This window comes from Monodon monoceros, unplaced genomic scaffold (assembly GCF_005190385.1).
Source record: "Monodon monoceros isolate NGI ecotype Baffin Bay Population unplaced genomic scaffold, NGI_Narwhal_1 Super_Scaffold_20, whole genome shotgun sequence".
NCBI classification, from domain to species: Eukaryota; Metazoa; Chordata; class Mammalia; order Artiodactyla; family Monodontidae; genus Monodon; species Monodon monoceros.
Window position 1 is genome coordinate 17111796 of NW_021703777.1, and position 26651 is coordinate 17138446.

General features: G+C 38.5%; 1 protein-coding gene across 2 annotated transcripts in view; it reads left to right on the plus strand.

Annotated features, from left to right (window-relative positions):
• METAP1 (methionyl aminopeptidase 1) overlaps window positions 1-26651 on the plus strand; it is a 67947-nt gene that overhangs the window by 26901 nt on the left and 14395 nt on the right. Inside the window, exons 2-7 of one of the 2 annotated variants that reach the window (XM_029234823.1) lie at window positions 9970-10021; window positions 15851-15966; window positions 17533-17593; window positions 21709-21800; window positions 22530-22613; window positions 25331-25469. In XM_029234823.1, the coding sequence (XP_029090656.1) occupies window positions 9970-10021; window positions 15851-15966; window positions 17533-17593; window positions 21709-21800; window positions 22530-22613; window positions 25331-25469 (544 nt within the window). The remainder of the gene's footprint in view (window positions 1-9969; window positions 10022-15850; window positions 15967-17532; window positions 17594-21708; window positions 21801-22529; window positions 22614-25330; window positions 25470-26651) is intronic. The other variant, XM_029234824.1, reaches the window with a different exon arrangement.

Genomic DNA, 26651 nt, shown 5'->3' on the forward strand with positions numbered 1-26651 from the left:
CGCCACCAGGGAAGCCCTTCTTTAACATTTTAAATGCTTCTTTTATCGCTCCTCTCTGATGGTTCATTCTTTCCCCTCCCTTTCTTGAGTTAAATTGGTGTGTAAACTTCTGTGTTCTCTCAATGAATCTGTTGGGATAGAGATGTTATTTTATTTAAGGAAATATGTGTCAGCTTCTGTGAGGGTAATAAAAAGATGCTGGGTGAGGCAAAAGTACTTTGTTCACATAACCTATTTAGAAAAGTTTTATAAATAGGTTCTATTGGGTTGCCAGCTATATAAAGGCAGATCTTATTTTGCAGTTTTGATATGCATGAATCTAGTTATCATAGAGTAGTTAAAACCAGTCTCCCAACAACATGAGTAATGACATGAAGTACATAAGACTTCATTGCTAGCTTCTCAGTCCTCAGATCACAGCGTAAATCACAGTGGTGCATCTTGATCAGTGAGTGACCAGTCCCTCCACTTCGTTCAAAGCCTGTCAGCGATTGGTCCCTGTGCATCTGTCACTCGGTTCTCTTGCAGACAGCAGAGCCTGTAGTTGCCTAGCTTTCTTGTTTCCCAATGATAAACTTATGTGACATTTTACAAAAATGGATCATTGAAAGAAGGAATTGGCTAACAAAGATGGAAGTGCAACAAAGAAGTGCTAAGTGTTAATGCTGGAAGTGAAATCTAAATGGAACATAAATGGAGTTGTGGAAGAAACAGCTGACCCAGGGGAGTGTTGACATTGCCCACCTTTCTAGATGTGCAGCCAGAGGAAGTCGGACAGACTTGTTGACATAAATGAGGAAAATGGTTGTGATGAAAAGAATGATGGTGTCTCAGGGGAAGTGACACCAACAAAAAACTTTACATTAAAAGAACTCTCAGAGGTATTGAGAGTGCAAAGGATAAAATTTGGAAGCTGTTTTAAACCTAAAAAGGAGTATGACAATCTGCCAAGCATAACAAAGATATTCACTCTGTTTACTGAGTTATACAGTGGGAAGAAGGCACACGTGTTCAAATTAGTCTTGATAAGTTTTTAAATAAAGAAATAAAATACTCTAATTTTCAATATATCTAATGTTTTAAATTACAGTATACTAAGCAAATATTAGTTTTACTTTTTCAGTTTCCTGTATATTTATAACCTACAGTACGAGAATTTTTTTAAAACATCTTGTTCAATTATTTATTTATTTATCTATGACTGTGTTGGGTCTTCGTTGCTGTGCACAGGCTTCTCTAGTTGCGGCGAGCGGGGGCTACTCTTCGTTGCGGTGCGCGGGCTTCTCACTGCAGTGGCTTCTCTTGTTGCAGAGCACGGGCTCTATGCGCGCAGGCTTCAGTAGTTGTGGCACGTGGGCTCAGTAGTTGTGGCTCGTGGGCTCTAGACCGCAGGCTCAGTAGTTGTGGCGCGTGGGCTTAATTGCTCTGTGGCATGTGGGATCTTCCCGGACCAGGGATTGAACCTGTATCCCCTGCATTGGCAGGCGGATTCTTAACCACTGTGCCACCAGGGAAGCCCAAGAGAATTTTTAATATTTTGATAAAAAGTTTTAAAGGTCATGGAACAATTGTAATTTTCCCTGTTGATTATGAAGATTGCTTGTCTTTTTTTTTTTTTTTTGCGGTAGGCGGGCCTCTCACTGTTGTGGTCTCTCCCGTTGCAGAGCACAGGCTCCGGACGCGCAGGCTCAGCGGCCATGGCTCACGGGCCCAGCCGCTCCGCGGCATGTGGGATCTTCCCAGATCGGGGCATGAACCCACGTCCCCTGCATCGGCAGGCGGACTCTCAACCACTGCGCCACCAGGGAAGCCCTGAATATTGCTTTTTACAGTTGCAGCTTGTATGATTGTTTACTACTATGCAAAGCAAGGACTGCCTGTATTAAAAATCAGCTTTATGGAGTTCTTCAGGACCATTCTGTGTATTAAAGTTTTAATTTTGGGTGTGTGGATGGAGATCAGGGATGCTGTAAACTCAAGTCTTCATCAGGTTGTTCCTTCATTTAAAACCCTTTAATGGCTTTTTCTGTTGTCATTAGAATAGACCAGAATTTTTAACAGGCTCTTATCTCTGCCTCTGTCTTTAGCTCTTGTCTTCTACCTCTTCTCACAGCACTGTGTATTTTTTCTGTTTAGCCCTTATGACTTAAACTATGTAGTAAATTGTGTGATTAGCCATGTAATATTTGTCTAGAATAGGCCTATATTGTTCACTGCTGAATGCCCAGCACCTATGCGCATATAAACATGGGCATACAAGTCTGTTCATTCATTCATTCATACATACAAGTACAGAGTGCACATTACAACTACATGGCACTCTGTATTTTATATGTGCATGGATATATTTTTTTTCTGTGGAGGGGAATGATTGCTTTCTCAAGATTCTCAAAGGCTTCAGTGGTCTGAAAATGTTAAGTCTTGTACTATAGGAATTGATACAGTGAAATGTATACTCAAGCTTAGATGGTATCATTACACATTAAAGATGTTCACTTTCCAATCTGCATTTGAATATTTGGACATTCAAGATATTATATATGGCCCTGAGCAAGCATTTAAAATTATTACATTGTCTGTAGAAGATAAAATTCATTTTAAAAATGGTTATTTGTGTTGGAATATATTAATATAGTAGCATTTAAAAAATCTCTATATCAATTTTACATAAGATATAAGACAGAGTAGAGTTGCTATTGGGTGGGAAATCGGCTGCTTGGCAAATTTCATCTTCTAGAAAATTGTAAATTTCTTCTAGTTTTCAAACTGTGTTTTCCTTTTCAAATTACCTATTGATTTTTTTTTTTTTTGGATCCTGATTCAATTATATCTTAAGCTTCTTTAAAGGGGTTTATTTAGCTGGAATCTTTGATTTTTTTCAGGGAAGACTGTTCACAGTATTGCTGTAGTATTGGCTATATCAATACCTAGGAGACATGTAAGCCACTTTAGCCATACTTAGTTCTCATTGGGCAGACATTCAGTTGTTTATTCTGAGCTGGCATAATAAAAGTGAATTGAAAATTGTACCAAGCATAGTTGGTATGCAGATGGTTGGCCTGGTGTTCAGGAAACATTGGAGTTAAGGCCTGGAAGTGAAGGATGGCAGTAGCATGCCTACCATGCTGCCATGGTGGGATTTTTGCCTCTGGGCTTGGTGGACTCAGGCTGCGGTCCTAGGACCTGCCCTGAACTTCTCCCTTCACTCCCTTCCTTCCATCCCTGACCTTTTCCTTGCTGACAGTCTTACTACCATAAACATCTCTGCTGTAGGCTAGACTGGAAGAAGGAAAACAAGAAGCTCCAGTCTGTCTTGTCACTTTTGCCAATCATGTCTATGAGGAGGAATAGTTTGGAGAGGGAAGGAAGAGAAGAGGTTGAAATTGCTGACTGAAGTTAGGTTTCTTAAAGTAAGTCATGTGACTTTGCTTGCCCCATTTAAAAATTACCGTGGATAATTGGGAGTTGAGTCCATAAATAAGTACATGTAAGAGGAAAAAGCTTCAGAAAGACTGTAGTTAGTCCCTCACCCTGTTTTAGTGTGTGCCCTGATGTCTTGTTAGTCACTGTATTAGTTTCCTGTGGCCGCTGTAACAAATCCCCCAAACTGAGTGGCTTAAAACAACAGACATTTACCCTCTTTTAGTTCTGGAGGCCAGAAGTCCAAAATCAGTTTCATTGAACCTAAATCAAGGTGCTGGCAGGGTTGCACTCCCTCCAGGGGCTCTACCACATCACTCTGATCTCTGCCCTCCTAGGCACATTACATTTTCCTTTTCTCTGTGTGTGAACCCCCCCTCTTCCTCCTTCTTACAAGGACACTCGTGATGATGGCATTTAGAGCCAACCTGCATAATCCAGGATAATTTCCTTATCATAAAATCCTTAATTTAATCACATATGCAGCAACCCCTTTCCCGAATAAGGTAACATTTTACAGGTTCCAGGGATTTTATTATTGCTGCTTTCACCCATCACTCCTCCAGCCCCCTTTTTGTCTTTTATTAAACAGGTGAGTGATTGTTTATCCCAGTGTTCTTTGAGTTTTCATACCTCATAATCCAATGCAATTTCTAACCAGTATATCCACCAAAACTAAAGTTGTGGAGTTTTTTACTGACGTCTCTGTTACTGTTTTTCTACTATTATGAGGAGTCTGGAGGTGGATGTGTTGGGACTTGGAACAGCAGCTCCACAAAGTCATTAGGGACCCAGGCTTCTTGGGGTGTGCTTGTCGTTTTGCAGGCACAGCACTGCTACTTAACTTCAGGCAACATCTCCGGGTTTGAAGAGGGGAAAGGGCAAAGAGTAAAAGATAGGTGTTTCTTTTCTCAGAAGCTTTGCAGAAGCCCCACCCAACAACTGGGCTTACACTTGGTTGGCCAGACTGGGTCACGTGTCCACCTGCAGCTTCAAGGAGGCTGGGAATGTTTTTAGCAGTGTTCCCACAGCTCCACTCTAGCAGGATTCTTTGGCTGTTGAGGAAAGGGGAGGATGGCTATGAAGCAGGCAGCTTGCAGTCTGTCCTGGAAGGTGATGAAAGCAGTTCACATTTCCTTCTACAGCTACAAGGTTTTTTGTTTTTTTTTTTTTTGCGGTACGCGGGCCTCTCGACGCCGCGGCCCCTCCCGTTGCGGAGCAGAGGCTCCGGACGCGCAGGCTCAGTGGCCACGGCTCCCGGGCCCAGCCGCTCCGCGGCACGTGGGATCTTCCCGGACCGGGGCACGAACCCGTGTCCCCTGCATCGGCAGGCGGACTCTCAACCACTGCGCCACCAGGGAAGCCCCGACAAGGTTTTTTTTTATTGGCTGCACTGTGCAGCATGTGGGATCTTAGTTCCCTCACCAGGGATTGAACCCAGGCCCTTGGCAGTGAAAGGGCGTGGAGACCTAACCACTGGGCCACCAGGGAATCCCCTAGAAGGCTTTTGTGTATATGATCACATTATCTTTGTTTCTTCCCTAACGGTTGTGGTGAAAACCTGCTTAATGCTGGGTATGGTGATAAGCACTAAGAGGTCATACGTTGATACTTGCTATGTGCTAGACACTTTAACTACTTTTATATATGTTAGTTGCATTATCTCCTTTAATCTGCTATGTGATCTTCTCCTGGAGAAAATCAACCCACTTTATAGGTGGAGCAACTGAGGATCCATTAAACTGGTAGTAAGTGTCATCATTTCCTAGATTTAAAGGTAAAATTTTAGAGCTTATAATGGTATAGCTAACGCATGGTATAGCTTAATCACACCTGTGTTTTCTAGTTCCAGGTTTGGTGCTAAATCAGTGCTTTGAATTGAGTATGCGCAAAATACCCCTCCCCCCACCCCGCCCAGCCCATTCACACACTGTAAAACAGTGAGAAAGCATGACCTGTAGTCACGTAATCCTGGTTTTGAGTCCTCCTCCTGCCAGGTACGGTTCTGTTATGTGATAGACAAATTATCTAGTTTATCTGTGCTTCAGTTTTATCATTTGTAAAATGGGGACAGTGTCATCTGCCTCGCAGGGTTTTTGTGAGGATGAAATGAGATATAGGTGTATAGTGCACATATATTTAGTAAATGATAATTTACAGTTTTTACTATGGTTGTCTTCCTATTACAATTCAACGTTGAGTTTTCCTTTCTTATGTAATGCAGCGGTCTCCAACCTTTTTGGCACCAGGGACTGCTTTCGTGGAAGACGATTTTTCCATGGACCAGGGTGCGGGGGGGCGGTATGGTTTCGGGATGATTCAAGCATGTTACATCTATTGTGCACTTTATTTCTATTATTTTTACATTGTAATATATAGTGAAATAATTATACAACTCACCATAATGCAGAATCAGTGGGAGCCCTGAGGTCATTTTCACTTGCCACTCACTGATAGGGTTTTGATGTGAGTCTGCAAGCAGTTGATTGATTAAGGTCTCTGTGCAGTCAAACCTCTCTGCTAATGATAATCTGTATTTGCAGCCGCTCCCCAGTGCTAGCATCACCCCCTCAGCTCCACGTCAGATTATCAGGCATCAGGTTCTCATGAGGAGTGCACAACCTAGATGCCTTGCATGCGCAGTTCACAGTAGCGTTCGCACTCCTGTGAGAATCTAATGCTGCTGATCTGACAGGAGGTGGAGCTTGGGCGGTAATGCGAGCGATGGGGAGCGGCTGTAAATACAGATGAAGCTTCATTCGCTCACCCGCCTGCTGCTCACCTCCTGCTGTGCGGCCTGGTTCCTAACAGGCTACAGACCAGTACCGGTCTGTGGCTCGGGGGTTGGCAACCCCTGATGTAATAGGTTAATACTGAAGAAATAATTTATTCCTTTTTAGTTCTTGGGACTTTTCGATTAATCTTAATAATCCTCTTTTGTGGTAAAATCATAGAAAAATATTTGTTTTTCTGCCAATTTCCTATAACTCCATGGTGGGGAGGAATTGATTTTTGTGCCAGTTGTGAGTGGTTTTTGCAGTGACAACAGATAGGGGTAACTCTAGTTTCCTTCCTGTATTAGTTTTCTATAGCTGCCAAAACAAATTACAACAAACTTGGTGGCTTGAAACAACATAGATTTGTTTTCTTGCAGTTCAGTATGTCTGACACAGGCCTCAGGGTTAAAAGCAGGTGTTGGCAGGTTGGCATTCCTTTCTGGAGACTCTAGGAGAATGTGTTATTTGCTCTTTTCAGTTTCTAGAGGCTTCTTGCATCCCTTGGCTGGTGGCTCCCTTCCTCTGTCTTCATAGCCAGTAATGTAACATTTCTGTGGCCATGCTTCCATCATTACATCTTTCTCTGACTCCTTCTGCCTTCCTCTTCCATCTCTTAAGGACCCTGTGATCACATTAGTCCCATCTGGGTAAACAGTATAGTCTCCCCATTCTCGAAGTCAGCTGATTAACAGCTTATATTCCCCTTTACCTTAGTTGTAAACTAACATATTCACAGGTTTTGAGGATTAGGACACGGACGTCTTTAGGCTCCATTATTCTGCCTCCTATATCTCCCATCCTCCCCAAAAGACTGAGCTCGGTTTCAGCTTCAAAACTGGAGAAGTCTTTAATGTTGCATACACCTTTTTATACAGTTGAAGTCTGTTGAGGTTGTAGGTTGTAGTAGGAGGTAATGGGTTAATCTGGGATTTTTGACTCAACTGCTGCTGGTTGTGGAAGATGTGAGGGGAGTGAAGGGGAAGTAGTGAAGGTCTGGCCCTGGAGGGGGAAACCAGCCGAGGCTGTTGGGTAAATCTCTAGGGAAAGCAGCTTTTAGCATCACTGGTGTAATGGGTGTTGATTACTACATAGTCCTAGGGATTTCTCTTTTTTTCTCCTTCTATTTTTTCTTTAGCTTTCCTCTTATTCCTGGATTTTTTTGTGTGTTTGCAAAGTCAAAACGTTTGTAGGGGTTTGTGAAATTTCTTAGTATTTGTAATGATTTATTTGAGTAATTTTAAATTATTTGAAGGAAAGACTATAAAAGTCAAAGCATCAGTAAAATCTATGTCTGGTTGAATTCATTTTTCCAATTTATTACTTGAGTTCATTACTTGAATTCAATTTACTACTTGAATTCATTTTCCCAATTCAGTACTACTTACTGGTGTCTGAATTATGTCACACGAACGTATTTTCCCAACTGAAAAGTCTAGTCTTTCTAGTTATTTATTTATCCATTCTGATCAATATGCAGGTGTTCACTGAAACTCCTCCATGTGCCAGGCGCTCTGCTTGTCTCTGGAGATATAGTGGTAAACTTGACATAGTCCCTTCCCTCACGGAGCTTACAGTCTAGTCTAGTAGGGCTGTCAGCACATAGTAAACAAAGTGGATATGACTAACTGGGAGTCAAACTACTATAAATCATGGAAGAATCTGCAAAATTTTCCTTATTTTTATTTCCCGCAGTGTATGATTACTTTATTGGTTCAGAGTTCTTTTCAAATACTTCAAAATAATTTGATGACATGAAATTGAAATATAACTATGGCTACTATTTACAATATTGACTAATGTTTTTTGGCTTATTTGAAGTATGTAATCTGAAGTTTAGGTTGCTTTATTTTATTTAATTTTTTTTGAATTTTATTTCTTTATACAGCAGGTTCTTATTAGTTATCTATTTTATACATATTAGTATATATATGTCAATCCCAGTCTCCCAATTCATCACACCACCACCCACCGACACCCACCGCTTACCCCCTTTGGTGTCCATACGTTTGTTCTCTACATCTGTGTCTCAATTTCCGCCCTGCAAACTGGTTCACCTGTACCATTTTTCTAGGTTCCACATATATGTGTTAATATACGATACTTGTTTTTCCCTTTCTGACTTACTTCACTCGGCATGACAGTCTCTAGATCCATCCACATCTCTACAAATGATCCAATTTTGTTCCTTTTTATGGCTGAGTAATATTCCATTGTATATATGTACCACATCTTCTTTATCCATTCATCTGTCGATGGGCATTTAGGCTGCTTCCATGACCTGGCTATTGTAAATAGTGCTGCAATGAACATTGGGGTGCATGTGTCTTTTTGAATTATGGTTTTTCTCAGGGTATATGTCCAGTAGTGGGATTGCTGGGTCATATGGTAATTCTATTTTTTTAAGGAACCTCCATACTGTTCTCCATAGTGGCTGTATCAATTTACATTCCCACCAACAGTGCAAGAGGGTTCCCTTTTCTCCACACCCTCTCCAGCATTTGTTGTTTGTAGATTTTCTGATGATGCCTATTCTAACTGGTGTGAGGTGATACCTCATTTTATTTATTTATTTATTTTTGTGGTACGCGGGCCTCCCACCGCTGCAGCCTCCCCCGTTGCGGAGCACAGGCTCTGGACGCGCAGGCCCAGCGGCCACGGCCCACAGGCCCAGCTGCTCCGCGGCACGCGGGATCCTCCCGGACCGGGGCACGAACCCGCACCCCCTGCATTGGCAGGCGGATTCCCAACCACTGCGCCACCAGGGAAGCCCCCTCATTGTAGTTTTGATTTGTATTTGTCTAATAATTAGTGATGTTGAGCAGCTTTTCATGTGCTTCTTGGCCATCTGTATGTCTTCTTTGGAGAAATGTCTATTTAGGTCTTCTGCCCATTTTTTGATTGGGTTGTTTGTTTTAGTATTGAGCAGCATGAGCTGTTTATATATTTTGGAGATTAATCCTATGTCCGTTGATTCATTTGCAAATATTTTCTCCCATTTTGAGGGTTATCTTTTCAGCTTGTTAGCAGTTTCCTTTACTTTGCAAAAGCTTTTAAGTTTTTTTAGGTCCCATTTGTTTCTTTTTGTTTTTATTTCCATTACTCTAGGAGGTGGATCAAAAAAGATCTTGCTGTGATTTATGTCAAAGAGTGTTCTTCCTGTGTTTTCCTCTAAGAGTTTTATAGTGTGCGATCTTACATTTAGGTCTCTAATCCATTAGGTTGCTTTATGAAATGAGTTTTAAAATAGGCATTATCATTTTTAAGCTTTTCCAAATATTTAATGTAGTGAAGTTACAGATGTTGATTTTTGCAAATAAGGTTTCCAATAACTATTTCTTATATATAAAGTTCTTTAAAATATTTCTAATTAAGGAAAGCCTGGGGGCTTCCCTGGTGATGCAGTGGTTGAGAATCTGCCTTCCAATGCAGGGGACACGGGTTCGCTCCCTAGTCCGGGAAGATATCACATGCCGCGGAGCAAGTAAGCCCGTGCGCCACAACTACTGAGCCTGTGCTGTAGAGCCCGTGAGCCACAACTACCGAGCCTGCATGCCGCAACTACTGAAGCCCATGCTCCACGATGAGAGAAGCCACCGCAAAGCGAAGCCCGCACACTGCAATGAAGTGTAGCCCTCGCTCACCGCAACTAGAGAAAGCCCGTGTGCAGCAACGAAGACCCAGCACAGCCAAAAATAAATAAATAAAATAAATTTATTTTTAAAAAAAAAAGGAAGGAAAGCCTGACACTAATTTTCATGTTTGTTCCTTTTAGGAATGTTTTAAAGGAAGCTGGGCTACTCACAAGTTACTACATAAGAAAGCAAGTAAGTAAAGTCACACATCTCTATACCATTTTTCTTAGAAGTGGCTTTGTGCAGAAGACAAGAATTCTTCCAGCTCTGAAAGCGTATATTTGAATGTTCTGACGGTATAATTCCAAAAGCTAGAATTAGGACATGTTTTGTTCTTTGTGGTATGTAATCATTTAAATAAAACGTGACTAATATCTCTGTTAATCTTGTTTCACATATGTAACATGAAAACATGAGATGGCTGCCACGAGTGGGATCTGGCTTGAGCAATACCAGAGGACATCCTAAACTTTTGGCATCTGGCACCCCCTTTCCTTTGCTAGAAGCCTTTGTGTGTTGTAGGCAAGGACGCACAAGCTATCTGGCTTCATTTAATCAAATCGCTTTTGTTCTTGTTTAGCTTCAATTTCAGTTGCTTTGTCTAACTCAGAATTATATTGCTTTGTTTTTTGGGTGTTTTAATGTTATTACTTACAGTCTAATGTTTAGTTTTCCTTTTTGAGACACCACAAAGTGAAACTATTGGCTGCTTTTTAGCTATTGCTGTCAACCACACTGATCTATTACTGATTCGAATGGCCTTTTCTGCTTTCGCGACTCATCCTATAAATTCAAGCCGTTAGTGTGGCTAGCTCAGGACAACTCGTCACAATTACTTGCAAATTGACAAGGGCTTTTTTTCTTATAGCATTGCCATCCTTATGGGTGGATTGGCAGATAGTACGTGGTTCTTGGTATACGGTTTTCTTTCAACTTACTGATCTTGGTATTTTTAGTTCATCTACTTTATATTTTTAAGGAATTTGCTGATTTAATAAAGTTTGGTAGATTGTTTTATATGTGTATATACCTTAAAAATCTCATTGAGGTCAGTTTAACCACCATTTCAAGGAAAAGGAAATAAAAATTTTAAAAAGACATATATTCTGTGGTTGTATAAAGCGAAGTCTACATTTAATGGAAATGCTAGGCTATTGTGGGAGGAAATGTGGTTAGAGATGAGGAAACATGATGTGAATAAATGAGTTTAAAAAGCATAAATGGCAGGATTTGCTACCTGCAAAGTGTAGAGATAGGTTTAAATATGCCATTTTATTTTATTCACTTATACTTTAAATACTGTATATCGAATGTGTTAGGTATTTTTAGAGCTCTTTGAGCCAATTATTAACATTTTATATTCAGGAACTTAAAGCACAGGGAACTGAAGGATTGATGTGAAAGAGTATGTTACTAAAAGAACTTGGGGCTTCCCTGGTGGAGCAGTGGTTAAGAATCTGCCTGCCAATGCAGGGGACACGGGCTTGAGCCCTGGTCCGGGAACATCCCATGTGCCACAGAACAACTAAGCCCGTGTGCCACAACTACTGAGCCTGTGCTCTAGAGCCCACAAGCCACAACTGCTGAGCCTTCGTGCCACAACTACTGAAGACTGTGTGCCTAGAGCCCGTGCTCCGCAACACGAGAAGCCACTGCAATGAGAAGCCCGTGCACCGCAACGAAGAGTAGCCCCCGCTTGCGGCAACTAGAGAAAGCCCGTGTGTAGCAACGAAGACCCAATGCAGCCATAAATAAATAAATAAATAAATAAAGAATGGGTCTCTACTGCAAGTGTTTGCCAACTCATTGAAGTGTGCTTGTTTCTTCAATATTGGGTTTCTAAGGATAGAGCTATTTCATTATGACTTACACTGCAAGAGAATTAAACAGCTGGTGTTTCCTAAGTAGTTGTTACTGCATTGGACTAAGACGGTTTGTGTTTTACTTATACCTCTAGAGTTTAGTATGGTGCCGTGTTTCAGATTGTGCCCTCTTGGATCTTAGGGGATGATTTCTTCAGTGGGTGAGCTTAATATTCTTGATCACTTTGGGCTGTGTTGGGTAGAGTCAGCCCTCAGCTGCCAGCCCTGTGTCTTTCACGCCCTAATAAATTGACCCCAACTACCATTGTGGATGACAGTCCTAGAGGAGGGAATGGTGTGGGGAAAGGTGATCTCCAGGGCTAAGAAGAGTATTGAGAAAGGGATTAGGGGAAAAGAATGTTGGGCTGGGAAGGAACCAGGGCATCTTAAAAGATAGCACCTCATTCCAAGAAATAATAGTGAAATAATGTAGCAAACAGTTCATGTGAACTGATCTTTAATTAAAGATGACCCATTTATATTTATGTTCATTAGGGATATTGGTCTGTAATTTGCTTTTAATGTCTTTGACTGGATCTGGCATTAGAGTAATCCTGGACTCATAGAATGGGAAACATTTCCTCCGCTTCTATTTTCTGGAAGAGGTTGTGTAGAATTGGTATTATTTCTTCTGTAAATGTTTGGTAGAATTCACCAGTGAAATCATTTGGACCTGGAGTTTTCTTGGTTGCAGAAGATAATCAGGCCTTAGGAATATTTCAAGTGTGAGTTAAATGACTTAAGAGCAGAATTTACTTTTTATGTGTCATAGTAAAGAAGACCAGTTAGGTTGTCAAGCCCTTAAATGCATGTAATGCTGATGCTTGGGTGCATATTTCTTACACATATCTCCTGCCAGAGTTTACACAGTACCATTGCCTTTGATCTGTAAAAGTTGTAGCACTTCACATCTCAATACTATATTATTCTACACTTTTTACACTCACCACTGATATACTCAGTGTGTTTCTTTGCTTCCCATTTTCCTAAAGTAAAAGGTGGACATGGTTGACAAGTATCTTTTTATTTATTTATTTATTTTATTTTTGCGGTGTGCGGGCCTCTCACTGTTGTGGCCTCTCCCGTTGCGGAGCACAGGCTCCGGACACGCAGGCTCAGCGGCCATGGCTCACGGGCCCAGCCGCTCTGCGGCATGTGGGATCTTCCCGGACCGGGGCACGAACCCGTGTCCCCTGCATCGGCAGGCGAACTCTCAACCACTGCGCCACCAGGGAAGTCCCGACAAGTATCTTTTGAATAGCCAAAGATATGATATAAAAACTCGTTTAAAAAAAAACACAAAAGAAAAACCTCTGTGGGATTCCCTGGTGGTCCAGTGGTTAGTACTTGGCGCTTTCACTGCCATGGCCTGGGTTCAATCCCTGGTCGGGGAAATAAGATCCTACAAGCCGCACAGCACGGCCAAAAAAAAAAAAAAACAACACCTCTAAATAATACTTTTTATTCTACTCTTCTACCCTTCCAAAGTGTGCTTGAATTTTGGATTGTGGAGGGAAGGTATTAGATAATATTTCAAAACCGGTTCCACCGAGTTTTGTGAGCACGGATTACTCTAAGCCTCACTTCCAAGCTGCCGAAATCATGCATTTATTTTGAGTGTTAAATAAATCTATGTGAAGTGCTTGGTGTATGTACAGTGCATAGTAAGTGCTCAGTAGCCATTTAATAATCATCTCTGGGAGAACTGAGTCAGGATTGTGATCAGAAGGTTCTGTTCCAGGCAAAGCTTAGATATGGGCAGTTCTTTTGTGGCAGCTGAGGCCACCTGCACAGAACCTTTTAAAGAGGAAAGAAAGAAAGGTGTGCTGTACTTGGTACCTGATCTTGCACATATCAGGTACTCTTTGACACCACCTGCAGCTTACCTGGCCCTGTTGCATTGTGATGTTTGAAAGACAGCTTACAGATGTTTGTTTATGCTGTCCTGTGCTTTCACAGTCATTTGAAAAAGACCAGTTAGTATGCAATTTTGTTACCAACCCCCAGTCCAATTCATATTTATTAGATTTCTATTACGTATGTGTCTGGGACTTAGGGGCTTAAATCAATTGATCCATAAATAGTTTAAGAAAAACTTACTTCGGAAGAGAAACTTTCCCTAAGTAAATTATACCTAGAGACTAGAAAAGGGCTTGCCATATTTCATTCTTATTTAGATAGCTTTTGGGTTATATTATTTGTTGGAGGTCTGCTTTCAATTCTCTTGAAAATCGATTGTGGAAGGTTCAGAATCCAGATCAGTAGGAAGGAGAGATTTTACATCCTTTGTTTTCACCCTCCCTTGGATGATGTTAAAGCAAAAAGCCTGCATCTTGATTGCTGTTCTGTCCTGTTTCTGGTGAAAATTATTCTTGAAGTTTACGATTCAGACAGAAGCGCTTGATGCAATCACAGCTAAAGCAGGTGTAAGTTGGCCTGCATTTTAAACTATTTTCTATAATGCTTGACCCTAGTGGCAGTGAATGGAGTCCATTACTGTCCTGGAATGAGAAACAGTTTCGTGTGAATGTTAATGTCAATAGGAAAACTTTCCTGAATTTCATAGGGGAGAAAGATATCTAAAATTTAGTAGTGTAGTAGAGCTTTCCTTTCTCTTTTTCTATTCCTTTACTTTTTCTTCTTTTGGCTGCGCCATGTGGCATGAGGGAATCTTATTAGTTCCCCGACCAGGGTTTGAACCCATGCCCCCTGATTGGGACTTCAGAGTCTTAACTACTGGACCGCCAGGGAAGTCCCCTCTATTCCTTTCCGTTATATGTAATATTATAATTGTATTTTCTTCCAAAATAATGTGAATGGATTGGTGGTATTTTTGCATTCTCTTCAATTGCCCCTCAAGGGCCTTTCAATCCCAAGTTGACCACATGCTCTTTGGAGAGAGTACTGGACTGGGAAGCAGCATTTCCACATTTCTGTGCCCATGTGAACCATATTGCCTCAGTTTCCTCATCTGTAAAATGAGAAAATGAGAGTAGATTGTCTTTTTCTTGTTGTTGATAACTTTAGTCACCATGCTGTACTTTATATCCCCAGGACTTATTTATCATATGACTGGAATTTTGTACCTTTTGATCACCTTCACCCATTTCACCATTCCTCTTTAGCTTAAGATGACATGATTCCATCTGTCCAAAATAGATTGCTTAAAGGGGGGAGTTTTTTCCTTGTACACTTCTAAAATTATTTGGAGCTTGCCTTTTAAAACCTGTGCTAGCATTACAATAATCAGGAAGACACTGGTGTGCATTGGGAGGTGTATAGGCTGCTACTTGGTGTAGGAGGGATTTGAATTCCTGCCATTTAAACTCCTAGGTTAGTAGTTTTATTTTGGTTTTTGGATAAGAACTGCAGTTAATGTGCTCAGATACCATTAAGGGTAGGTTCTGTGTGAAGAGTTTTAGGTGTATTTCAGTAAATACAACATTGTATATTATTAACTAACCTGGTAGTAAGGTGTGTGTTTGGTTCTTAATTTTTCTAATGAATTTTCAGTAACTTCCGATTGATTGTTCCCTCCCCTTATCTTTGCCTTTTCCTACTTCCTTCTATTACCTACTTCTTTCTGTTACCTCCTTCCTGAGAAAAGGCAAATGATAGTCATCAAATTTTCTAAGCAACTTAAAATGTTGACGTGAAAGTCATTCATCAACTAAGTGAGAAGTTTTTGTTTTTTACTTTAAATTTGCTTTGGGATTATTTAGAATCTGTTCTTTTAGTAAAAGCACAGAATCCATTTGTAATATCTGCTCTCAGTTGGGAAGTTTTCCCCAGGCTCAAATTTTGTATTTCAAAAAGCAGGCTTCCTATAAATTGACATTGTAGAGAGAATACATTTAGTATTTACTTGAGAAAAGGAGTTCAGCTATGAGCTGTTCCTGTTCAACATTGTGTAAAAAATGAGAATATGTTTAGTTTGGGCTTTTTCTCCCAAGACACTTAGATCTTTGAGGAGTCATAGGGATGTGGACATAGCAAGAAAGCGGTAGCTTTGGTGACTTAGGTTAGGGTAGAAGTTTGCTGGATTTTGTGCCTGGGCTCTTTGGCTTGGCTTTCAAATGGTGATAGTTAAAGTATGCTGCTGCTCAGTAGCTTGACCACTGAGGCGTTTCTTTCTCTCATTCATCTGTCCATCTCCCAGAAGATGAAAAGGCCAAGCGAGAATCTGTGTCTCCCTGGACTGTGGAAGGTGATATCAACACTGACCCATGGGCAGGTTATCGATATACTGGTAAACTCAGACCACATTATCCACTGGTGAGTAAATAAGGTAATAAAAATTTAACATTCTTTTAAACCAATTTTCAGTTTCCTAATAATGATACTTAATAATTTGTATTCCAATTATGAATCATGTGATCAAGATTAAGTTTACATTCTAGCTTTTTAACTTTTATGGTACATTATTTAGAAGTTAGTAGGGATAATTGGCAATCATGGATGAAGTAGAAAAATTTGAGATGAAGGATTCTTTAATATTTAAGAAAGAATGAGGGAGAATAGATATTTTTAGGCCAACATAATGGTAGTGTATATTACTACTTCTCTAAAATTTTTTCAGCGTGATATTCTTCTACCTTAAGTTTGATATGGCTTTTCTGCCACTCCTGTTCCTTCCAGCGTTCTTGGCAGACTGACTTCAGAGTCTTAACCTAGGAATTGACTTAAGTTGAAATTTATTTGTCATTCTCAAATACTTAAATTCTTTTTACTGTTGTTTTCTTTTTATAAAAGGGATATATTGGGGCTTCCCTGGTAGCACAGTGATTGAGAGTCCACCTGCCGATGCAGGGGACGCGGGTTCGTGCCCCGGTCCGGGAAGATCCCATATGCCGCGGAGCAGCTGGGCCTGTGAGCCATGGCAGCTGAGCCTGGGCGTCCGGAGCCTGTGCTCCGCAACAGGAGAGGCTACAACAGTGAGAGGCCCGCGTACCGCAAAAAAAAAAAAAAGAGAGATACATCTTTAATTTTTAAAATTTGGAAAAATATCAAAGATATAAGAAAGTTTAATTGTAGCTCCCAGAGATAATGTCCAGGAACATATTGGTGTACATTTACTTTGAGACATCATTTTGTTACTGATTGTGGTTCACCAATTTGTTTGGAACAACATGGGCACCTTCCTTGTCTGCATGTAATCTTAAATCTTTAATGGCTTCTGTCACTCTCCCCATTCCTTACATATCCTGGGAAAGGGGGTGGCATTAGCACTAGGCTCGATCTTCACAAAACAGATATGTTGTGATATTTAAGAGGTCATTTAAAACTTTTTTTTTCATTTAAGTCAGCGGTCCCCAGCCTTTTTGGCACCAGGGACTGGTTTCATGGAAGACAGTTTTTCCACGGGGCAGGGTCTGGGGGGTGGTTCAGGCGCTTCTGTGAGTGATGGGGAGCGGCAGGTGAAGCTTCACCGCTCACCTCCTGCTGTGCTGTACGGGTCTCTGGCCAGGTGTTGGGGACCCCTGATTTAAATGAAATGAATGAACTTTTGAATTTGGTGTTTATTCCCCCACTTTTATTTTCTTTGTTAGTAGGTTTTTTTTTTTTTTTTTTTTTGCGGTACGCGGGCCTCTCACTGTTGTGGCCTCTCCCGTTGCGGAGCACAGGCTCCGGATGCGCAGGCTCAGCAGCCATAGCTCACGGGCCCAGCCGCTCCGCGGCATGTGGGATCTTCCCGGACCGGGGCACGAACCCATGTGCCCTGCATCAGCAGGCAGACTCTCAACCACTGCACCACCAGGGAAGCCCTGTTAGTAGATTTTAATAATGAAAGTTACTTTCATGTTTGAATCGGATACATCTAACCTCTTCGTTTTTTTTCAGATGCCAACAAGGCCAGTGCCAAGTTATATTCAAAGACCAGATTATGCTGATCACCCTTTAGGTAAATTCTGCTGTGCTGTTTCTTCATATTTCAACTTGTGGGCTTGCTGACTACTACAGAGGAAAAGAGTGCTGTTTTAGTAGAAAAGTTTCAGTGCTGGATTTCTAATAAATGTAAATATGTTTTTTCAAGGCACACTAGAACATTTGAGAGCATTAAAGATTCTTTCCTCTCATTAGAAATCTAATCAATTCTGAAAACATTGTTTATGTGGCTGTTAAAGGCTACATTCAACATAATATTGTATTTAGTGTTGTTATATCAAATTCTAGATTTTAAAAATAGTTTTGATTTTAGCATGTTTTCCAACCTTAATTAAATAATATCCATTTAGGAAATAACAGATGGTGGAGGCCTTGAATGCATGCCTAACTGAAGACTCTGGACTGTAGCAGTAATAGACATAGTAGTAATGGTGATGATAATAGTAGTGGTGGTGATGCTGATGATTCTATAACTGATATTTTTTCATAACTGTGTGTCAGGCCCTGTGCCAACCTCTTTGCATGTATTACTCCATTTAATACTTTCAACACTCCTGGGGTGGGTTCTATTGTCTTCTCCCTTTATGGTTAATGATAGTGAGACATGCAGAGAAGATAGGTGCTTTACAGCATAGGCTAAAGTTGAATTATGTGAAATTACTGAGTTTGCTTGTCAAAAATGGTTGAATGTGGTTTAATCTACTGAGCTAAGCTACCTTTGCTTTTTTCTCGAAGAAAAAAGGGAACTGTATTAAGTCCTTATGAATATAATTTGAAAATTTAGTTAAACTCCACTATTTCAGATGAATTGAAAGAAAAGAGTCTGAATGATAGAATACTGTTGAGGATGTATACTTTCATTGCACTGTATTTAATATTCTTGAATATAGTTTTAAATTGTATTTTTAAAGAGTACATAGATAAGGTAAATTGTAATAGGATAAAATGTTGCACAGTGAAAAGTGAGTACCTTTCCTCAGAAGTAATCACTATTAATGATTTCTTGTAGAACTTTTCAGAGATATTTGTTGTGTGTACACAAATTAACACGCCCCCACCCAATTATACACAAAACGAACAAACTATACCTTTTCACCTTGCTCTGTTATATTTTATGTTGTAAATATTCCATATAATCCGATATAAAACCATTTTTTTCTTTTTAATGACTGAAGTATTCCATTATGTGGACATGTTACAGTTTATTAAACCAGACTCCTACTAATGTATGTTTAGATTATTTCCAGGTTTTTACTTCTAACAATTTGACTGCAGGAACTGTTCTTATAATTACATATTTGTACACATGTTGAGAGTGTTTCTATAGGTTAACTGCCTGAAGTGAAATAGCTAGATCACAGGATACATGCATTTTTTAAAATTTTGAGAGGTATTATAAATCCCAGAGATTTTTTTGCCAGATAAAAACATATGAGAGTCGCTTTCCCTGTATCTTTTTTTCTTTTTAAATAAATTTATTTATTTTTGGCTACATTGGGTCTTCGTTGCTGCGCACGGGCTTTCTCTAGTTGCCGTGAGCGGGGGCTACTCTTCATTGCGGTGTATGGGCTTCTCATTGCAGTGGCTTCTCCTGTTGCGGAGCACAGGCTCTAGGCACGTGGGCTTCAGTAGTTGTGGCACACGGGCTTAGTTGCTCCCTGGCATGTGGGATCTTCCCGGACCAGGGCTCAAACCCGTGTCCCCTGCGTTGGCAGGCGGATTTTTAACCACTGAGCCACCTGGGAAGTCCTCTTTTCCTATATCTTCCCCAGCTTAGAATCTTACCAAGTTTTGCGATCTGTGCTAATTTGAAAGATGAAAAATGGTATTTTGCAGTTTTTTTAATTTGCATTTTGAGTAAGGCTGAGCATCTCTATATTTTAAAAAATCATTTGTATTTTTTTTCCTTTTGAACTGTCTATTCATATCCTTAGACTTTTTTCCCCCCAGTTAGATTACTTAGTTTTTTCCATACTGACTTATAAATGCTCTTTCTATATTAAGGAAAATAATCTCTTGATGTATGTACTATGAAATGTTTTCTCCCAGTCAAGCAGTTACATTTTTGTCTTTGTAACATTACATTTATGACAAACTTTCAACATTCTTCTGTAGTAAAATTCATCAGTGTTTTCTTATAAGGTGCCTGTGGCTTTATGACCTAGAAAGACCTTTTGGGTTCAGAGAGTATAAAAATATTTTCCCATGTTTTCTTCTATTTCTATAGTTTTACTCTTCTTCTGTGTGTGATAAAATTTTTGGCCCTTCTGAAACTTATTTATCTTTGGGGTTAAGTAGGGATGCAACTTTATTTTTTTCCCAGCAGAATATCTGGTTGTGACATCACGAGTTATTTTTAAAAATTAGTCTTTCTTACTGATTTAAAATGCAAGCTGTATCACTATATTAAACCTTCACGTCTTTAGGTTTTTGGATTCTGTTCTGTTTCATTAACCCATCTGTCTAATCATATGCCATTGCCAAACTCTTAATTATTACAGCTATATCATGTTTTAATACTTGATAGGCCTTGTTGCCCCCGCCTTTCCTCATTTTCAGAATTTTCCTGGCTGTTCTTGCATGTTTGTTTTTCTATGTGAAATTTAGAATCAGCTTGTCTGGTTCCCACAAATGTCCTGTTGCCATTTTTTATTGGGATAGTATTAAATTTATAGACTAATTTTGGAAGAATTGACACCTTTACAATATTGAGTCTTCCTATCCAAGAACAGGGTATGTTTTTCTTTCCTTCATTAGGCCTTTTTAATGTTAAGTTATTCCTGGATACTTTATCTTTTTAAGTTATTCTTGTGAATATAATATCTTCTGTATTTTTTGCTTGTTTGTATATGGGAAAGTTATTGATTTTTATATATTTTTCTTATCTGCCAACTTGCTGAATTCTTATTTCTAGTCATTTACCAGGTATTCCCTTGTTCTAGGGATATATAATCATATCTGAAATTGATAAGGAGTTTTTCCTTTTCTTCCTAATTTTATATGTCTTGCTTCTTTCTCTCGTTTAGTACATCTGCTAGTATTGTCAGAACAGTGCTAAAAATACTAGTGCTGATAGTGGGCATTCCATGATGTTGGTTCTTGGCTTGAGATTTATATTTATCATGTAAAAGTGGTAGCTGGCTATGTTATCAGAATTATCTTTCTAGATGATCATTTATTTTTCATTACTTAATCTATGGCTATGATGAATTATATTAATAGTTTAATATTGAACTATCCTTGCCTTTCCAATATGAATCTCACTGAAGTCATGCTGTACTATGTTTTCTGGATTCTGTTTGATAATATTTTATTTGGTATTGTTATATCAGCATTTATAAAAAGAGTAGTTTATGGTTATATTCTTTTTGTCAGATTTTGAAATAATTATTATACTGGCTTTAATGCTTTTAAATGTATGAATAACTTCAATTAAGCTAATTTTATTAGTGAAAATTCTTAGGGCAGTATTTTTCAAACTTTTTTGACTATGACCCAGAGAACTGTATTTTATAGCATGATCTGTGTATATGTGTGTGTGTATAAATTAACAGTCAAACATTTTACAACAGCACTTACTTGCTTACTTACTTACTTACCCTGTATGATATAGTCTGTTATTTTCTATTCCATTTATTTACTATAAAAAATATTAGTCATAGCCCACTAACAGCCACTAAAGGGTCACAAACTGCCATTTAAAAAACACTGACTTAGGTTCCGGTTTCAAAAAAGAAATGAGTGTAATTAATTTATCAGTTGTTGATGATATACTTGCTTCATGAGATGATGATCATGAAAACAGTTATAAATTGTATGGTGCTCTTCAAATGAGAATCATTTACTGACCTTATTAACACACTCCCTGGCAAATAATAAGTACTCCATCTTGAATGATTTCTCATAGATTTAGAAATTTGTTCTTTAAAATTGTTCTTTCAGTTTGTTTAGCAAATTTCATGTTGCAAGTAGTTTTTCAGAAAACCTGACCTGGACCCTCCCATATTATGAAATACCATTGTGTGAAATAGTGAGACCTGACTATTATTATATCACCTAGGGGATAATTACGCTAATATATACTACGTCTTTTTGTTCATTTTGGTTTTACTTACTGATTTTCTTTACCAGGAATGTCTGAATCTGAGCAGGCTCTTAAAGGTACTTCTCAAATTAAGTTACTCTCATCTGAAGATATAGAAGGGATGCGACTCGTATGTAGGGTAAGAGTTTTTTTCTCCCGCCCATGGGATAGAACATGTTTAAGTAGTTATAACAGATGAAGTCAATGATTTGCTCATTTATAAACGTAGCAAATGTTACATAGTAAAACTGTGACTAGCCATATTTACTTTATTTTTAAATTTATTTACTTTTTGAAGTATAGTTGATTTACAATGTTGTGTTAATTTCTGCTGTACAGCAAAGTGACTCAGTTATACATACATTCTTTTTTATATTCTTTTCCATTATGGTTTATTCCAGGATATTGAATATAGTTCCCTGTGCTGTACAGTAGGACCTTGTTGTTTATCCATTCTACATGTAATAGTTATTTTCTGTGGTTCTTTGAGGAAAATCATTCATCTATTCTTTTATTTCCCTCCCTTCCCTTCCCCGTTGTAGAACTGTGAGAAGCTTCAAACTTCATCAGTTCATTATTGTTTAGATTACTTAGGATGTGCATTTTCACATAGAAATCAGTCAGATGTACTTATTAAGCTATTTTCTAGTTAGCCCAATTTTATTTATATGTTTACACACACATGCATACACTTTTATTAATGGGTGTTAGAAATACATACAAATGGTTGTAAACTGAAAATTCAGGATTATAATATGCAAAGTGAGGTTCGTATTATCAATATCCTACAAAATCTTAGTCCAAAGGGTACAGATTTCTATTTCTATTTCATTTCTTCTTGAATGTATGAAGTGTTTCTCTTTTACAGCTTGCCAGAGAAGTACTGGACATTGCTGCTGATATGATTAAACCAGGTGTAACTACTGAAGAAATAGATCATGCTGTACACTTAGTAAGAATTTTAATTTTATGCTTTGAAAAATTTTTTCATACTGTTTAGTCTAAAACATTAAAGTAAAAAATTAAGTAAAAATTAAGTAAACCTAAGTTCTGAATATCTACACTTGGCTAATTTGAAAGCAAAGTTTTCACTTTGTTTCAAATATAGGAAGTATTCAACAGTCATTATTCCCATCTTTAAGTATCTGTGGTATTGGGGTCTGAGGTAAGCTTGAAATATCTTGTTTCTGAAACCTCACATTTCATAACATTTTAGTTTAGCTTTTATAAGATGATTAGCTTTATTAGCGCTTTAAGTAAATCACACTACCACATGCATCAAATATTTTGAAATAAAAAAGAATATAACTTCTGAAACTAGATTAGTAGGAAAACATCTTCCTTTTTATATCTGTAATAACAAGGCCACAAACAGACCAGATACATGTTTGTAGTAAATATGGTATAGGTATACTTTTAAAATAAAGATTGCTTATCCACCAAAGAGAGACCTTAAAACCCTTTAGTAAATAAATATTCATGATCATAAAAAAAACAAAAAAAAAATACCCTACAGTAGATGAGTACATATATGATATGATTAGGTTGTTCATAGTAGAAGAGCAATAATTAGTTAATAAATCACATGGAAAACTAGTTAAACCTGCTCTGGTAATCAAACAAATGCAAGTCATAAAGACCTACTAAATTAGTAAGTATTTTAAAGATGTTTATGTCCATTGCCTACGGGAAGATGGTGAAATTGGTACTCCTTTGCATGGTGGTGGTATTGTAAATTGGAACTATCCTTTTGGAAGGAAATTTGACAATGTGTCTTGAGCTATAAAAATGTTTAGAACATTTTTTCATTTGGAATTTTATAAATCCTGATTTTTGGGTATTGTTCCATGTTATAAAGTACAGTTGACCCTTGAACAACACAGGTTTGAACTGCATGGATCTTTTTTTTTTTTTTTTTTTTAGTATTTATTTATTTATTTGGTTGCACCAGGTCTTAGTTGCAGTGGGCTCCTTAGTTGCAGCTCCAGGGCTCCTTAGTTGCTGCTCACCAGCTCCTTAGTTGTGACAGGTGAGCTCCTTAGTTGTGGCATGCATGTGGGATCTAGTTCCCTGACCAGGGATCGAACCCGGGCCCCCTGCATTGGGAGCGCAGAGTCTTATCCACTGCGCCACCAGGGAAGTCCCTGCATGGATCTTTTCATGTGATGAAAAAGATCTTTCATCTTTTTTTAATAAATATATATATCTACTGTAAATGTATTTTCTCTTCCTTTTGATTTTTAAAAAAAATTTAATTAAAAATTAAAATAATTCTTTGGCCTCACCACGTGGCATTCTTTTTTTTCTTATGATTTTTAGAATAGTATTTTCTTTTCTCTAGCTTGCTTTATTGTAAGAGTACAGTATATAATACAAAGAATTATATAATATAAAGAATACAGTATATAACACATACAAAATATGTGTTAAACTGTCTGTTATTGGTAAGGTCAACAGTAGGGTATTAGTAAAGTTTTGCGGGAGTCAAGTTATATGTGGAATTTGGACTGCGCAGGGGGTCAGTGCCCCTCCCCCTCCCCCTCCATCCTTCCCCCACCCCCTGTGGCCCCAGGTTGTTCGTGTCAGCTGTATGTGGTATGCATTAATAGCAGTTTGAATGCTTCCTATAGGCCAGGTGCTCTTTTACGTGCTTCTTTTATTAACTCATTTAATTTCCCCAGCAACTCAATGAGATAGATGCTACTGTCATCTCCATCTTATAGATAAGGAAACTGAGGCAGAGAGAGGTTAAGTTGCCCAGGGTTACACAACTTGTAAGTAATGGAGTTGGCATTTTCAGTCAACGCAATCTGCTTCTGTGTGCTCTTAACTAGTATTTATACTGTTGTAAGAAATACAGAAGCATATCGTTAAATATAAGGAAAAATGATAGGCATGTAGTTATTGATCATAATATTTTTTTGTAATTGAGGAAACTAATATAAATTTTCAATACTAGAATTGCCAATAAAATTATAGTACATTCCACAAAGTGTATTCTAGGCAACTATTTTAAAATTATTTGTAGGAAGGCTGTGGCAATGTGGAAAGAGAAATTATGTATGCTATGACTACCACTGTATAAAAACATCCAAGTAAAATAAGACTTATTTATGGGGAACCAGATCATTTTCTTAGAGTTTCTTTTGTTGTTCCACATGAATGTAGTGGTTAAAATGTCTCAGGGAATACTTTACCATCTCTTAATTATTACTAGTATTTATTTTTATTTTTATTACTTTTATTTTATTATTAGGGATAGAGGCTTGTTTCTATATAAGAAATTATAATTACATTAAGTGTGCACATTAATTTAAAATTTAAATAATATGTTTTTAATAAGGAGTAGGTAATTCTAAAATAAAATCTTCATATAGTGACATCTGTATATGTAAATATTTGAAATATGTGAATTTTCTTTTCCTTTGCGATTATCAAGTAAACTGGTTTGCCTGTGGTCTGACTTATAAACCCTACTATTTATCTGCTGTTTAAGGTAATAGCTACTAGTATTTCTAAAATAAAATCTTAAATAAGTTCTTCATTAGGAGCATTTGTACAACAAAATTTTCCACGTTTTTCAAATTTTAAAATGATTAATTGTATACAGATTAACTTTTTCTTTGGCACATTCCAGATTATTCTCTCCATATTTTTAATTTATTATAGGCATGCATTGCAAGAAATTGCTATCCTTCTCCCCTGAATTATTATAATTTCCCAAAGTCTTGTTGTACTTCAGTGAATGAGGTGATCTGCCATGGAATTCCAGACAGACGGCCCTTGCAAGAAGGTGATATTGTTAATGGTAAGAAATAAGTGTGACTTTTGTCACAGTTAGCAAAGAAACAGCAAGGCTTTGGGAGCCTAACAGTGACTTGCATTTTCTTCACTTGCTTCCTGTCTTTTACTTTTGTCATATTTAAAACTTAAAATAAATTGAAAATCTCTGGAAACCTATTTTATGGTTTTAAGATGTTTACCTGCTTTCAAGGTGCTTCTAGTATGATGTGCTTGATACAGGTTCTTTAATGCAGATGACCATTATGTGATTGGTAAGTAGGGGAAAGATGTCAGTGAAGTGTGGAAGTAATGCTGATTCAAGTGGGATTTTTTTTTGCTTATTCCTTTTAGTCCACTATTGGTTTTGAAGAAATCAGGGCAGGCTTTCTTACAGATAAAGAGAAATCATTAGTAATATATGAAGCTCTTAAGAAAAAAAGCTAAAAATTCTGCAGAAGTATTGTCCTTGATGTAAGAAGTTCAGAAAGTGGCTTTAGGGACCACTGTGTTAAGCTATTTTGGGAAACCCCAAGTGCAGAGAAAGAAGCTGCAAAAAACATTTTCCTCTGTGATTGAAAAAATGTTGATGAATTAGGCTCCCCTCGATGGTATTTTTAATATTGATGAACTTGGTCTCTTTAGTAATCAGATATCTTCAAGGATCTATATATCAAACAAGGAAGCCTGAGCCCAGGTGTTAAAGGCTACAGAGAACGGACCAACTGTGATGCTGGCTGTGAATGGTAGTGGGGACTTGACCAACACCGTTTTTTTTTTTTGTTTTTTTGTTTGTTTTTTGGCGGTACATGGGGCTCTCACTGTTGTGGCCTCTCCCGTTGTGGAGCACAGGCTCCGGACGCGCAGGCCCAGCGGCCATGGCTCACGGGCCCAGCCGCTCCGCGGCATGTGGGATCCTCCCGGACCAGGGCACGAACCCATGTCCCCTGCATCGGCAGGAGGACTCTCAACCACTGCACCACCAGGGAAGCCCTGACACTGTTTTTATATGAATTGTTTTTGCTTCAGTTAGAGTATCTGTTTATAAAGTTCCATAAGTTTTGAGGGGTCTGCCCAATGCTGTTTTTCATACATAAGCCTTATTATTTTTATTACACACATAATGTGCGAGGTTTTTCAGGAACGTGAATGTTGTGCTAGAGCCAACACACCTATATTGCGATATTTTAAGTGGATTGAAAATTTATGG